The sequence below is a fragment of the Siniperca chuatsi genome, linkage group LG8 (assembly GCF_020085105.1).
Source record: "Siniperca chuatsi isolate FFG_IHB_CAS linkage group LG8, ASM2008510v1, whole genome shotgun sequence".
NCBI lineage: Eukaryota > Metazoa > Chordata > Actinopteri > Centrarchiformes > Sinipercidae > Siniperca > Siniperca chuatsi.
The window spans coordinates 22,555,439-22,570,037 of NC_058049.1; the positions used below are offsets into that span (position 1 = coordinate 22,555,439).

General features: G+C 39.9%; 1 protein-coding gene across 1 annotated transcript; it reads left to right on the forward strand.

The window, feature by feature from the left end:
• The first annotated feature begins 1,239 nt into the window (after positions 1-1,239).
• Positions 1,240-14,472, forward strand: LOC122879862 (endothelin receptor type B-like). The gene is made up of 8 exons (XM_044204352.1): positions 1,240-2,051; positions 6,616-7,179; positions 8,523-8,635; positions 8,722-8,926; positions 11,484-11,633; positions 11,762-11,895; positions 11,999-12,107; positions 12,207-14,472. Exons 2-8 carry the CDS (start codon positions 6,793-6,795, stop codon positions 12,339-12,341), a joined length of 1,233 nt encoding a protein of 410 aa, XP_044060287.1. The 5' UTR covers positions 1,240-2,051; positions 6,616-6,792; the 3' UTR covers positions 12,342-14,472.
• The last annotated feature ends 127 nt before the right edge of the window (positions 14,473-14,599 follow it).

A 14,599-nucleotide genomic window follows, 5' to 3' on the forward strand; every position in this document is an offset into this window, starting at 1 on the left:
ATGACATTATATTACACAACAACATTGGAGGCTGGGGGTTTTTTGAAACAAAGACTCTTTACAAGTTTGAAGACGACATCTGTGTCCCCTAGGAGTCATGTGGTGCGGAGAGAAGCACCCTATCGTAGAAATGTTTGTCAGGTTCCTCCCTCTGGACATCAGAAGATGGAGCCTTCTTCTTCAGCGATTAGCTCAGTTCAAAGATATGGAGTGGGATCATCTGTCACAGTTTGTCTCTCTCTGTCAGCCTGTGTGTTTTTCAAGTCTCTGCCATGTTTTGGGTTAAAAAAAAAATCTTTTTCACATGGAGACTCTTCTCTATGCAGTGAAGTTCAAGACCACATAGGCTACGGAGACACAGAGCCAACAGCAAGTCCTCTCCACCCACCCACCCACACCCACAATGCAATACTGAGGAGGAGACATAATGCGTATAACCATGTGTATAATGGTGATAATGTCTGTTAATGTTTTAATAATATGAGACTGTGCTAATGACAATAATGATGCACCAGGAATAGTCACCTCCCAAAATAGAGTAGGAAATGGATGTCATTAAACAGACTCCACAGAAAGGTCCTTTGTGTGGTGTGTGTGTGTGTGTGTGTGTGTTTGTGTGTGTGTGTGTGTGTGTGTGTCATGTTCTTATATCCCAGTGGGGACTTTAACCTGAATGCACACTAACCCATGGGGACTGAAACAAATGTGTGTGTGCAAGAGTGTGTCACAAGAACTGACAAATGAAATGTTGTGAGTTGTATTGTATTATTGTTGTATATGTTGTATATCAAATTATTTAAGAATTGTTGATCTTTGCAGTATGTCTTCCATATTATATTCGTGCCATGTGGTGATTGCGACAGACCATCTGAAAGTGAATGTGGAGAACAACGTGCACACACATACACACATGCAAGCAGATAGTGTCTGTTTGTGGGATTGTGGGTGTGTTGCAACTTTTGAATAATCTGAACGTTACAGAAAAGTCAACAGTTGCACAACATTAAAGATAAAAAAACAAACGGGCTACCAGTAACTGCAACAGTTTTAGGCAGAAGTCATCGCAGCACCGCTGATATACAAAATAATTAGCAATGCCCTCACATTCTTTATTTAATCCAAAGTTGTGACACAGTCCCCGTTGATCATAGTGGGGAAACCCTGAAAAGTCCTGTATACATCATTCGCTGATCCAGCAGTATAAAGTAATTGGTAGACCTAGCAAAACTTGGATCACCTGCAACAATAAATCACTTGTTTCAGATTGATGTTTTCTTCATTTAAAGAAGGGGCTGTTCTTCACAATTAGCAATTTAAACACAGAAAGGCTTTACTTTCTGTCTACTTTTTTAAGTAACAGTGCAGCCATAATAACTAACTAATAATTATAAATGTGTTGCAATATTTTAGTCACAATGTGACTAAACTGAATTGGAGCCAACGACCTGAGATGTTTTGTACGTGCTGTAAGTGTCTTGTGTTTTGAAGTAAGATCCTGCAGGGGAGAAGCCTGGAGACTGAACCATTCCCATGACAGCAGTCCGCTATTGAAGCTTTACAGCACGTCAGAGAAGACAACTCCTCTTTCGTCTCCACTGTGCACCTACACTACACTGTATACGTCATCAGCCCAATAACCAAATAAGTATTTCATTGTTGTCAAAGAGCTGGAAAAACTGAAAGTGGAGAAGTGTTGCACATTTTCAAGAAAAGTATTTCCAAAAAGGTCATACGTGAATGTTAGTTTCGTCCTGACAGCGGAGAGGGAAGGATGCTCCTGTCTGTAATGTGACTGGCTGTCTGTGCAGCCTCCCGGCTTGTGGCTATAAAAATCCCTGCACCGTCCCTCGGTGCGTCAGAGCGCAGCCGGAGCAGGGAGTGGAGGACCCTGACGCACAGCGGGAAACACCGGACACACCGTGAACTATCACTGCTGGAACGCACCTAAGAAATCGTAATTATTCAAAAAAGCATCCGGCTAGTTAGCGGAACTCTGCTGGAATATCGATCAGAAAACTTTGGCCTTGACCACACCACAACACCGCGGTCCGGTAAGTTTAAACTGATAACGTGGTTGATCGTGATTTAATTAAATGCAGTGAGTTTACATGTAAGTAGTAATTAATGGTTTGACTCTACAACCACAACCACATGAGTTAAATTACTGCGCCTCTTTTGGTAAATTACTAGTGAACTGTACTGTAGTGGCGCAATGGTAAAAAACTTTTATTTTGTATGAAAAAGTTGATCTGTCTATCTATCGATGATCCATCTGTCCATCTTGTTTTTTGTGGAATCTGTCTGTGAATTTATTCAGCTACATTTATAAGGTTGGTGATTTTATTAACTGGTGTCCTTGCGTCTTCATGAAATATTTCACATTTTTAGGAATTGCATTCATAGCCTATATGTCTCATATTTACCACCATTAAAACGCATCCAGTCTTTAGTTCTGGACTTGTTGAATGTTTTATAACCCATTTAAAGCCGTGTGTTGGACTGGAGGGCCTCAGAGAAACCATGACGATATCGTTTTCATGCGGTTACGCAGGTGAAAATAGAAGACCAGCAGCTCGAATCATCACAGTCTGATAGCGCTGATCCATCCATACCAGTCACACAGTTTGCACACTTGCTCGATTTCGCCTGTGTTTATGTGTTGGCCTCATGCAGCTCCCCGAAGGTGCTATAAAATCTGGCACATGATGGCTGCCCTCATAATAACATAGATAAATCAAAAGAATGAAACTATGTTCAGTTCACTGGCCTTTTGTCCTACATAGACAGGATTTATTGGATCTTTTCACCGAGGAGACCACTAAAACTGGGAACTGGCACAAAAACTAGATTTCACACTTTGACAAAGAATCAAAAATGAGGCTATAAACTCGTATCCGTGTATTTAGATGCAGGGGAGCTGAAACTCAGATGGTGTTTGTTCATTCTGAGTTATCCATCTTTATCCTTACCCATCTTTAAAAACAACATTGTGAGGACATGTGGGGTGGGCACCTTGCAATGTCAATACAACACCAAAAACTACAAGCTCAAAAATGACCACAGAGTTGAATCACCATCTCTGTGACACAGTTTCACCAAAATCATTGAAAGCTTCACATATAGGATTTGTTGAATTTAAAAAAAAAAAAAGTTGTTGTCAGCTAAACCAAAAAGACATTAAATCTAAACCGGTTAAATTACTGTTTAAATGAAACCATGTGAGAAGTTTAAAGGGGACATTACTGAGTATACAGCCACACTAGCAGCTCTGTGAGGCTGTACTTATGAGCTAAATGCTATTACATCATAGTTTAGTGTGTTAGAATGCTACTAATTAGCACTAAACACAAAGTACAGCTGAGGCTGATGGGAATGTGATTAGTTTTGCAGGTATTTGGTCCAAAATAAAAACCTTGAAAACCAAAGTGTTGGACAAATGAACATTTTGACCTGATGGTGGCGCTAGATGAAAAGTCAGGGGATCACCAATATTTCACAATAAAAGCATACATTAGAGAAAAGTAAATGTAAATGTTTTCTTCTTTCCTCTTCCATTAATCATCTCACAGCCCCTCAGATTTATCTTGACCCTTTGGAACCACTGGACTAAACTAGCTAAATGTATATATAAGTAGTTATAACTAGCTTCACCTCACATTGGATACACATTGTTGCATCAGTATTAACAACCTAATAATGTCATATATAATAATCTGTCAAAGGGGACATTTTACTGCAGAACAAGCACTTTTACTTCAGTACATTTTGCTGTACTTTTACTTAAGGAGGATTTTAAATGCAGAACTTTTACTTGTAATGGAGTATTTTAACAATGTGGTATTGGTACTTTTATTTAGCTAAAGGATCCGAGTACTTCTTCCGTCATTGCAACTAAACACATGCAAGATTATGTTACATTTTGGTGCGGACAGCTTCAGAAAATCAATGTGGTTTTATAATCTTGCAATATGCTGAATTATGTTTTTACCTGGTTATTTAATACATCATCAAATTATCAAGCCACCTACCCAATATTAATAATAACATCAAGCCATTCTGTTTTAAAAGCTCAAGATCAAAGTCACATTTAGGTTTTTCTCACTTCATTTCATGGACATTTGTTCTTTGGTGTTTAGTTGATTCATAATATGAAAAAAATACTGGACACTTATTTCTCAATTTGTCCAAATTAAATAGAATCCATTTTGCAAATTCATCCACCCTCCCTGTCATCTTTGTCTTTAATAACTGCCCCTCTCCCGCCTTCAGGTCACTCTCATGACTCCTGCTCTCTCAGGCTTTGTACCTCAGCTCTCACTCTTTCCCCTCCTCTGACTTTGTCTTTCCTGTGCTTTCCTCTTCCTCCTATTGTTCTTCTAAATGGTACAGTAGATCAAACTGTCAGCTCAATCTTGGCCTCTTTTATTGCCATTCTGCTTCTGCATTTCTGTGTCGTCCCCCGTCCCCTACCACCACCACCACACACACACACACACACACACACACACACACACACACACACACTTTTTAAAACCTTTTTCTCACCTCTTCCTGCCCTCTCTTCCCACACACAAACACACATTTTTTCTGACCACCGCTAGTATCCGCTCCACTTTCACTCTGCTGGTTGCCAACTTTCCACCTCCTTCTTTCTAAGATGTGAAGCCAGCAGAGCTAAAGGTCAGAGATGGTTTCTAAAGTAAAATCTATTAGATTAAGAGGATGAGTGAGGATCAATGAGATCAGACAATCCTGCTCTAACATGGCCTAATGAGGTACCATGTTATACAGTACAAAGGTATTATTCAGATGATAGAGAGGATATGAACAATGGCCAAATGTTTCAAAAGTGATTTCTTGTGATATGTGTGTAAGTTCATCCATGTGATTTTGTGTCTTTGTGTGTGTGAACAGAATGGGGCTCTGTGTTTTTGAACCAAATACAGCTATGAATGCCAGTTGTGTTTGAGAGTGTGTGTGTGTGTGTGTGTGTGTGTCTGTGTGTCTGTGTGTGTGCATGAGTGTGTGTGCGTGTGTTTGTATAGTGTGAAAGTGGGTTTGCATGAAATTTTGTAAGTGTAAGCACAGTCTTAGATGTGATCATTAAAAAGTAAACGGAGCTTTTGTCCACAAACCTTTGTCTTTCCAAACCATGGTGCACATCCACTCAGTGATGGAGAGATTGTGTGTGTGTGTGTGTGTGTGTGTGTGTGTGTGTGTGTTTGTTTGTATATACAAAATATAAGATATATTTATTGATCATTTTACAACACAGGGTTGAATAATGAGATTTTGATTGTAGTTCCCTTTATGCCACTCAAAAAGAAATGATATACAAAAATGATACACAGTAAATTAGTGATATAGTTAATTATATAGTAATATATAATAAGTCATAGAAATAAAAGCTGTTTTACATGGTGGAGTGCTGTGGGTGGAAGCTGCTCTGTAGTATGGTGGTACGACAGCGGACACGTCTATGTCTCTTTCCAGCGTGTGTGTGATTGTGAGCCCTGATAGCGTGTCTCTACAGATATACCATTGTCAATAAGCCCATTTATCCCGAGAGACGCCTCAGGGCGTTCTGGCTGGTACACATGATTCTTGAGAGGCTCAGAGACTAGCTAGGGTCCTCTGTGAGAGAAAGAAAATATCTCTGTCAACACACACACACACACACACACACACACACACACACTGGACACACAGAAGCGCTGTTCCTCATCTAACCTATAACCTCAGTTATCTCTATTCCATTTGTCTGATTCAGGCCTAAACTGCTCATAAACAAGGATCAAGCTTGATCTGTTTGAATTATCGATACTTAAAGCTAGAGTAGGTAACGTTGGAGAAACTAGCAAGAGACAGAAAGATTTTGAAAGTATCCAAATAAAAAACCCCACCCCCTCCCTTCATGCCTCCCTCCAAAGTTACTCCCCCAAAACTCATTTTCATGTGCAATGAGTGCACTCAGGTAGACAGGTATGTATGTAGACAGGCAGGGAGGCTTATTACAGGATTGTGACAGCCACAGATAACAGCTTTTTTTCTCCTTTGATTTCCAGAGCATTCGATTTATTGATTGCTCTCGGGATGTAAAGACAATTTCAACAAATTTAACAAAACATGCTTCTGAAATACGTTACCTACCCTAGCTTTAAACCATGTATCCCCTTTGAACATTTACACGTAAGCTGCCTGACAAAGAGTGGGAACAATAACTAAATAAACAAGACAAAAAGCCATACTAAAAACCTGGAAAACCAAAGTGTTGGACAAATTAGTTTTGCAGGTATTTGGTCCAAAATAAAAACCTTGAAAACCAAAGTGTTGGACAAATGAACATTTTGACCTGATGGTGGCGCTAGATGAAAAGTCAGGGAATCACCAACAACATTACAATTCATCCTGAGGGAGACATGTAAGAGTGAACCAAATTTCATGGCAATCCATCCAGTAGCTGTTGATACATTTTCACTCAAAAGCATAATGGTGGCGCTAGAGGAAAAGCCAAAGGATCATGTCATTAGGATTCATCCTCTGGGGACCATGAATGTCTGTACAAAACTTTTTGTGTTTGTGTGTAATATGATGGTTCGTCTACTCTCTCTGCAGGACAAACAAGCACGGACTCAGACCCACGCTGCCAGACCTGGAGCACGGCTTAGTGTGTGGATGTGTGTGAGTGTGTGAATATGCGCGTGTGAGTGCCTTTGAGTGTGTATTTTTAGACTGCTGTGTGCCTCTGAGTGAGCGAACGTCTTGCTGTGTGAGTGCCAGGCTCGTGCGAGGATGAGGGCAGTCGCTCTGCTGTGTCTCCTGATGGTCGCTGGGATCGGAGCCTCTCGGTTCGTCCGCGACTCCCAGGGCGGCCCCGAGGCTGCAGAACCCTCTAAGAACAACGCCTCCGTCCCGCTTCAGGCCCTACAGCCGGCCCGGCCGCGGGGCTCCTTCCCGCCCATGTGCATAAAGCCCACAGAGATCACCCACACGTTCAAGTATGTGAACACCATCGTGTCCTGCCTGATCTTTGTGGTGGGGATCATCGGCAACTCATCCCTGCTCAGGATCATATATAAGAACAAGTGTATGAGGAACGGACCCAATGTCCTGATTGGCAGCCTGGCACTGGGGGACCTGCTTTATATTATCATCGCCATCCCCATCAATGTATTTAAGGTGCGTCTGTCTGCCTGTCTGTCTGCCTGTATTTGTTTCCAGTGTTTATTCTGTTTGTTGCATGTGACTGATGATCTCTGCCAGGCCTGTAGTCCAGAGACGCTCAGCTTTTTGGAACTGATGATGACATTTCATAGTTATATAGAGCCTTTAGATCAAATGAATTTTTCTGTTTGTTCAATATAAAATGATAAGATGCAGTTTTTGCACATGACATTAAATCTAAAATACAACAATTCAGGCATTTTGGACAATATACTAAAACATTACTTCAAATTAATTCAATTTAATACCCATCCCTGTGTCTGTGTCCAATTTAGTATGACAATTTAGCAATTTCTCTGCACCGCACTTTCAGTTATGAGTGAGCTGTTTGCAACGCCTTTCTTGACACATCCTGTGGTTAGCTGTGGTTTATTGCTGCAGTTTGTCTACATTCAGTGTGTTTGTTTGGTTTAGTTCATTTCCTTTTTCAGTAAAGACTCTGCAGACCTTTCCATCTAGATTACAAGGGATCATTCAAACTGAAAAACTAAATAAAAGCAGATGCGAGCCAACAGTTAGGGACAACCTGAGTGTTGGGATTTGAGGAAAAACTATGTCTTTGTTTTCCTCACTTGCCTTGTGAGTGTGAAGTGAAAACAAAGCCCAGGCTTGGGTACAAATGCAGTCACTGTCAAATGTGCAACTCATACTGTAACCACGACTGTGTGCCAGCCAGAAGATCCAAAAACAAAGCAGAAAACAATATGTGAAACTTGTTTTCTTTTCCAAAGTAATGGTGTGCTGCATTTTATCCAGGCAAATCTGAGTAATTCATTCTGATTTGTATTCTCTTTGCCTTAAAGGTCCTGCATTTCAGGCATTTGTGATAACCCAAACTGTAATGTTAAACATGATGAGAGTAAATGTTTTTTAAAGATGATAATGAGATTTAATGAGGAGCAGAGTCTTCTGAATTGATAACAAGTGTGGTTTTGAAAATTGGAAGGTCATACAACCTAGCGTTGCTGGCGACATCACTGTAGATTTCCATAAGTGGCCGACAAGTACAAAACGCTCCACAATAATCAAATGTGTAGCCTGATTTGTTGTTGGAGACACTGTCCTGATGCTAAACTGATTTTATAACCCTTGGGAGAAGGACTTCAGCAGTGAGGAGGAACAGTCTTGTTGATTTTGGCTTTAGCTGCTGCAGTGCTAATGGAAGACACAAGTAAGAAAGGACCCCTAGGTGAACCTCAAAGAGGTCTGTCCGTGTGTTTACACAGGTGACACTTCTTAAATTTCTCTCATTATAAATGTCTTTCCTTTCTGTCTGCATCCATTATTTTTCTCTGCAGCTAATAGCCGAGGACTGGCCATTCGGCGTGTACGTCTGTAAGTTGATGCCGTTCATCCAGAAAGCTTCAGTGGGAATCACCGTCCTCAGCCTGTGTGCCCTCAGTATTGATCGGTAAGTAGACTTCTTCTCTACACACACACACACACACAACGAACATAATTGCTGAAAGCAGCTAATATATCTGTATTTGTGTGTAGCTACCACGCAGTGACGTCATGGAGCAGGGTGAAGGGGATGGGGATCCCTCTGTGGAAAGCAGTGGAGGTGACTCTGATCTGGCTGGTTGCTGTGCTGCTCGCAGTCCCCGAGGCGCTGGCATTCGACATGTTGGAGATGCCGTACAGGGGCAGCAAGCTGCGCGTGTGTCTGCTGCATCCAGAACAGACCACCAGCTTTATGAAGGTAGGCACTTGATTAGATGTGTAACCGGTTAGCAGTGATGGAAGAAGTATTTACATTCCTTAGGTAAAGGTATTAAGTAAAAGTATTCCATTACAAATAAAAGTCATTCAAAATCTTAAGGAAGAGTACAAAAATATGCAGCACTATGCCCCCATCAGTGTTATATTATTATATATTATCTTATTGGATTATTATTTCTGATGCGTTAATGTGTAAGCAATGTGTAAGATTGGTGCTGTAGCTGGTCGTCATGGAGCTCATTATTTAGTGCTGGGTAGTTTAATCTAACTGTACATCATGTTTTATAACCTCATCATAGGTTTTGTACATAAAATGTTAAGCTCCAAAGTAACTCATAACTATATCTGTCAAACAAATGTAGTGGAATAAAAAGTACAATATTTGCTTCTGAAATGTTGTAGAAGTCTAAGCTTGCATACAATGGAAATACTCAAGTAAAGTACTTCAATAGCCTACTATACATAATATGGTACTTGAGTAAATGAACTTAGTTACATTCCAACACTACCTGTTTTTTTCCCTTTTGTTTTAATAAATAGCTGTGATTTATGTAATTTCCCCTTTGTGAAAGTGCAGAGGCCAGCAGGTGTCATGGGGGGAAAAGGCACACAAATTAGTATTTTTTATAATTTAGTACTCGCTGATTACTTAATTTGCACTTTCAAATTAATAATTTGTGCGCATGAATTAACAGAATATTACATTAAACAATATTGTTAATATCTTAACACAAAATCCAAAAATAAATGTATGCTTCTAAGGCACAGCGTTGCTTTGAGCTAAATGCTAATAACAGCATGCTAACGTGCTCACAATGACAATGTTAACATGCTGATGTTTAGCAGGTGTGACGTTAGGTATAAACTTATTAGTTTAGCCTGTTTGCTTGATAGCTTGATAACATTTGCTAATTATCACTTAGCACAACAAGCGAACATGCTTACAATGACAGCATGCTAATGTCTAGCAGGTATATCTTTACGCAGGTCATCATACTAGTTTAGTGTGCTAGCATGGTGCCATTTAATAATTAGCACAACTCAGCTGAGGCTGATGGGAATGTCATTAGTTTTGCAGGTATTTGGTGAAATTTTGACCTGATGATGGCACTAGAGGAAAAGTCAGAGGATCACCAAAGTCAGCCCCTGCTACCAAAAAATGACTCCTGACAGCTGCCGGGTTGTTGATCCAAAAATGAGAATCTAAGTTGAGGATGAAAATTCACATGGAAATATGTAAGAGAACAACTAAATGAATGACTTTAAAAACATAGTAAACTCATACAGCTGGATACTTCCATCTTCCTTTCACAGAAATGTGATCAGAATAACTTTAGCTTGGCAAAGATTGATGTATCACTTCAAAATGCACCGTGGCATGCATGTTATGTTATTATTTTCCCATAGACATATGGTCAAAATATCCTGCACACTGATTTAGATCTCTGTGTTAATTTAGGAAAAAAAAAACTCAAGGGTTTTGTTCAACCTGCACCTGATGTTACTTTCAAGTACAAACATCAACAGGATGGTTCACTTCAAAGCACAGCGCCTGAACAGCAACAATACAATTAGTGTTTCTTTAATCAAGATCTTTAATCTTTTTCCCTTTTTCATGCTCTGCCAACAAGTAATTAGTGATTCTAAAATGTAAAACAATACTTTTACGCTGCATGCAAATCATCTGAATATGACTCATCACATTCCCGGTACGATCATACAGCTGCGCAGCAAGACAGAAATTGCAAGGACATTTTCCAATATGTGAATCCTTGAAGCTTATTTAAACCAGAAGGGTCTGAAGGAATTGCAGGACACGGTGGAAAAAAAGTAAAAGTATAAAGTATAAAGTATAAAGCTGTCTTTTCATGTGTAACCTATCATTTAAAATCAGTGAATTGTAATTTGATATTTTGACTTGATTGAGGAAATGTCCTTAATTCACCCAAAACTAAATTTTCCACAAGCAAAAAATAGTACTACAAAAAGAAGAATTTGTGCCAAACCAAAACAAGTCTGAACCTAATTTAACATATTTACACCAAATTTCAAGTTCTGGAAGTGCGCTAACATCTCACTATATTCAATTTGGAACCACCTCACAATACGTCATGCCTTCACTAAAATCATGTTGCTTTTGAACAGATGGTGTGGCATTTTAAAACAAATCTTCAAAACAGAATTATATATACATATACACACAAATAAATAACAGTTTGCTTGTTGACCATTTAATTTTATGAATAAAATATTGTCCCAGTGAGATAAGATTGATGATGAAACATATGTCTGTATTATTATAAAAACAGAAGAGTGACTTTTTTGTTAGATTGAAGTTTGTCTATAGGAAGTCCTGTAGTTCAGTTTAAAAATCTCTGAGAGAAAAACACTTTCTGAATAAGTAATCAAATGTTTCGGAACAAGAGTTAGAGAAAATGCATGTATGTTTTGACAGGATTCTATGGATAAGTTTGTAACTTCAGTAACAATGTATTTGTTCATGCACTTTATTTGACTGGGTCTTTTTCTTTTTCAAGTTCTACCAGGATGTGAAAGACTGGTGGCTGTTTGGCTTCTATTTCTGCTTCCCGCTGGCCTGCACAGGAATCTTCTACACGCTCATGTCCTGTGAGATGCTCAGTCGCAAAAAAGGCATGCGCATCGCACTCAACGACCACATGAAACAGGTATACATGCAAATGATTGCCGAGCCATTCAGAACCACTATAACCATAAGACTCGGGACAACAGAGGCACTGAGTAGCACCAATATTTGTCTTTTTGTGTGTGTGTGTGTGTGTGTGTGCGTGTGTAGCGGAGGGAAGTAGCGAAGACAGTGTTCTGCCTCGTGTTGATTTTTGCTCTCTGCTGGCTGCCCCTTCATCTCAGCCGTATTCTGAAGAAAACTATCTACGACCAAAACGATCCCAACCGCTGTGAACTGTTAAGGTAGGCACGCAGATATAGTAGGTGACGCAAATGCACTGCAAGCCCATTGTTCTCTGCGACTTCCTGTAGTCTTTACTGTAAACTTTGCCCTTTTCCCTGCCAGCTTCCTGTTAGTGATGGATTACATCGGCATCAACATGGCCTCCCTAAACTCATGCATTAATCCGATTGCCCTGTACTTTGTCAGCCAGAAGTTTAAAAACTGCTTCCAGGTAAGAGGGCACACACTGGCACTGAAAATATGGTATCATTAGATACAGTCAACAAAAAGCTAATAACTGTGTGTGTGTGTGTGTGTGTTTGTCTCGTAGTCTTGCCTGTGCTGCTGGTGCTACAGAACGTTTCCCCTGGATGAACGAGGTTCAGGAGGACGCTGGAAGGGCTCTTGTCACGGGAACGGACTGGACCGCTCCAGCTCCAGTCATAAATACACAAGCTCTTCATAAACACACACACACACACACACACACGCACACACACATGCATGCACACGCACACACGCACTTACTCATCACACACCTCTGCTGCCAAACCCATGTTCCCATCAACCCGCATCACTGCCAATCAGATCCCAGTGAGGAGGGGGGGAAATGGAGCGAGGTAGAAGTCACTTCTACAGGACTCACAGCAGACTGATAAAAAAAAAAAAGGACCAACCCAACCTGATGAATGAAATAACAGGACTGTACCTGTTCAGGCTGTAATACTAAGTGCAAAAACTATGATGCAACCAAGGCTACATAAATCCGTTCATACTCCCACGCCGTGGCTTGTGTAGAGGACCAAAAGTCTCTCAGTGGATCAACATGGTAAATACATTTTTAAAGAACGTTTATTAAAGCCACATGTAAATGAATGTACAGGATTGTCTACATGCAGATTGCAGACCTATGATTATATCTAGCCTTAGTGCTTCATGTATGAATAACAGCACTGATGAGTACTACCTGTTGAAGCTTTAATACCTCGCGGGGAAAGATAGAGGGAAACAGTTCTTTTCCAAAAAGCCTCAAAAGGTGCAAGTCTTTTTTATGAACATGCACGAGAGAAATCAGTAGCTGATTATCTGACAATCAACTGCATGTTGTCACTGAGCCCCGGTGACATCATACCAGAGTAAAATGGGCCCCACTGTGTGCCTTACAGTCATGTGGAGAGTGGAGCATTCAACATCGGACATCTTTTATCTGGAAATTATCGCCGCTTTAAGTCATGTGGAGGGCAGCTGTTGTCCGAGAATGCTGACAAATACCAGATGATTCCCGCCACGCTTCACAGAAGAGGTCATTATTAGTACTATTATTATTGCAGTATTCATGCGGTTGTAAGTGTATAAAGCCTTTACCCGTCTCTTACAATGTAGCTTTTATTTTTCTAAGAAAATATCACAAAACACATTAAGCTTGTTTAATCTTCCAACATGAGCCATGTCCATTTAGTATTTCCAAATATTTCACCTCCATCAGTGAGCGGTCATGTTACAAAGATGTTCATGAGGCCGGAAATGTCTCTTTGCTTCTAAGAGCTGCTTGAGGAATACGTTTTCTAAGATTGACCCATTTAAAAGCTTTAGGAAGAAAAACGAAATCCCGTACAGCTGGATGTTTTTACAGCAGTGAATGTTTTTAGTGGAGATTAAATATGTAATGATCATAAAAATGATTTAGATGTATTAGTTCTTTCCATTAAATATAATCCTGGTAAAATTCAGGATCTCTAACTGATTTAATGTGTTTAACCAACATCAATTGTGAAGGAGAGATGCAAGAAGGATCTCATAATGAGAAAAGAAATATGTGGAGTGCAACACAGTAAGAGAAGAAGAGTTAGGACGTCTGTAGCTCGAGGTAGCTGCACATGCTGAGTAGTCACATACTTGTGACAAATCTTGTGATTCCAACTCATCAAGAAAGAAACTTTAAAAAGTCAGACGTGAGGAGAAGCTGCAGGTTGTGCTTGATAGTAAGTCTCCAAGCTTAATTCCATCAGAGGCAATACATGGATTGTGTGTTCTCAGTATTATCATCTGGGGAAAACCTGCTGCACGTTACAATTAGTTGTAAGCAAACATTAAATCTAAGTGAATCAAACACTGGCAGTAGTGAGAGCATATGCTGATGATACAAGCACAAGATGAATCCACTTTATCTGGTGCTCTTTTTTTGGGATCTCAGTACATGGTGTTGGAAATCCTTTTCTATATCAAACTAATAAGCAAATGTGTCCTCTTCCAAAACCACATTTGTGCTGAGAAACCAGACAAGGTGTTTGTTCACACTGAAGCATTTTATGTAATATAATATATAAATGTTGGAACAAAATATTTCCTTTGCCCCTGTATTAGAGTTTGCAATGGTGCTCACATCAGCTGCACATGCAGTTTGTGACTCATTCATTCATTATATGTATTTATGTCATCTTTGCCGTGCTTTTAGTACTGGGAGGTCTTATAGAGGGATCACCAAGCTAAGACATTTAGAAGTCATTTCAGGTTGAAAATAAAATGTAATGTGAATACTGTCCCTTTATACTGTACTTATATACCGAGTACGCTGTAATAAATATTATTTTATAGCATTTGTGTTGTTGTATCTGAATTATTTGCTGCACAATTAAAGCATAGTGCATGTATTTAGGGTCACTTCTGGTCACTAGTGATGCAGTCTCACAGTTGCCGACATAATATTTACACGTTGCACAACAT

Bases quoted from the DNA above. Each gene is read 5' to 3' on its own strand.
- LOC122879862 (XM_044204352.1), top strand. From the start codon at position 6,793: ATGAGGGCAGTCGCTCTGCTGTGTCTCCTGATGGTCGCTGGGATCGGA. The intron at 8,636-8,721 runs GTAAGTAGACTT...ATTTGTGTGTAG, and splicing joins TGTGCCCTCAGTATTGATCG to CTACCACGCAGTGACGTCAT. The intron at 11,896-11,998 runs GTAGGCACGCAG...TTTCCCTGCCAG, and splicing joins AACCGCTGTGAACTGTTAAG to CTTCCTGTTAGTGATGGATT.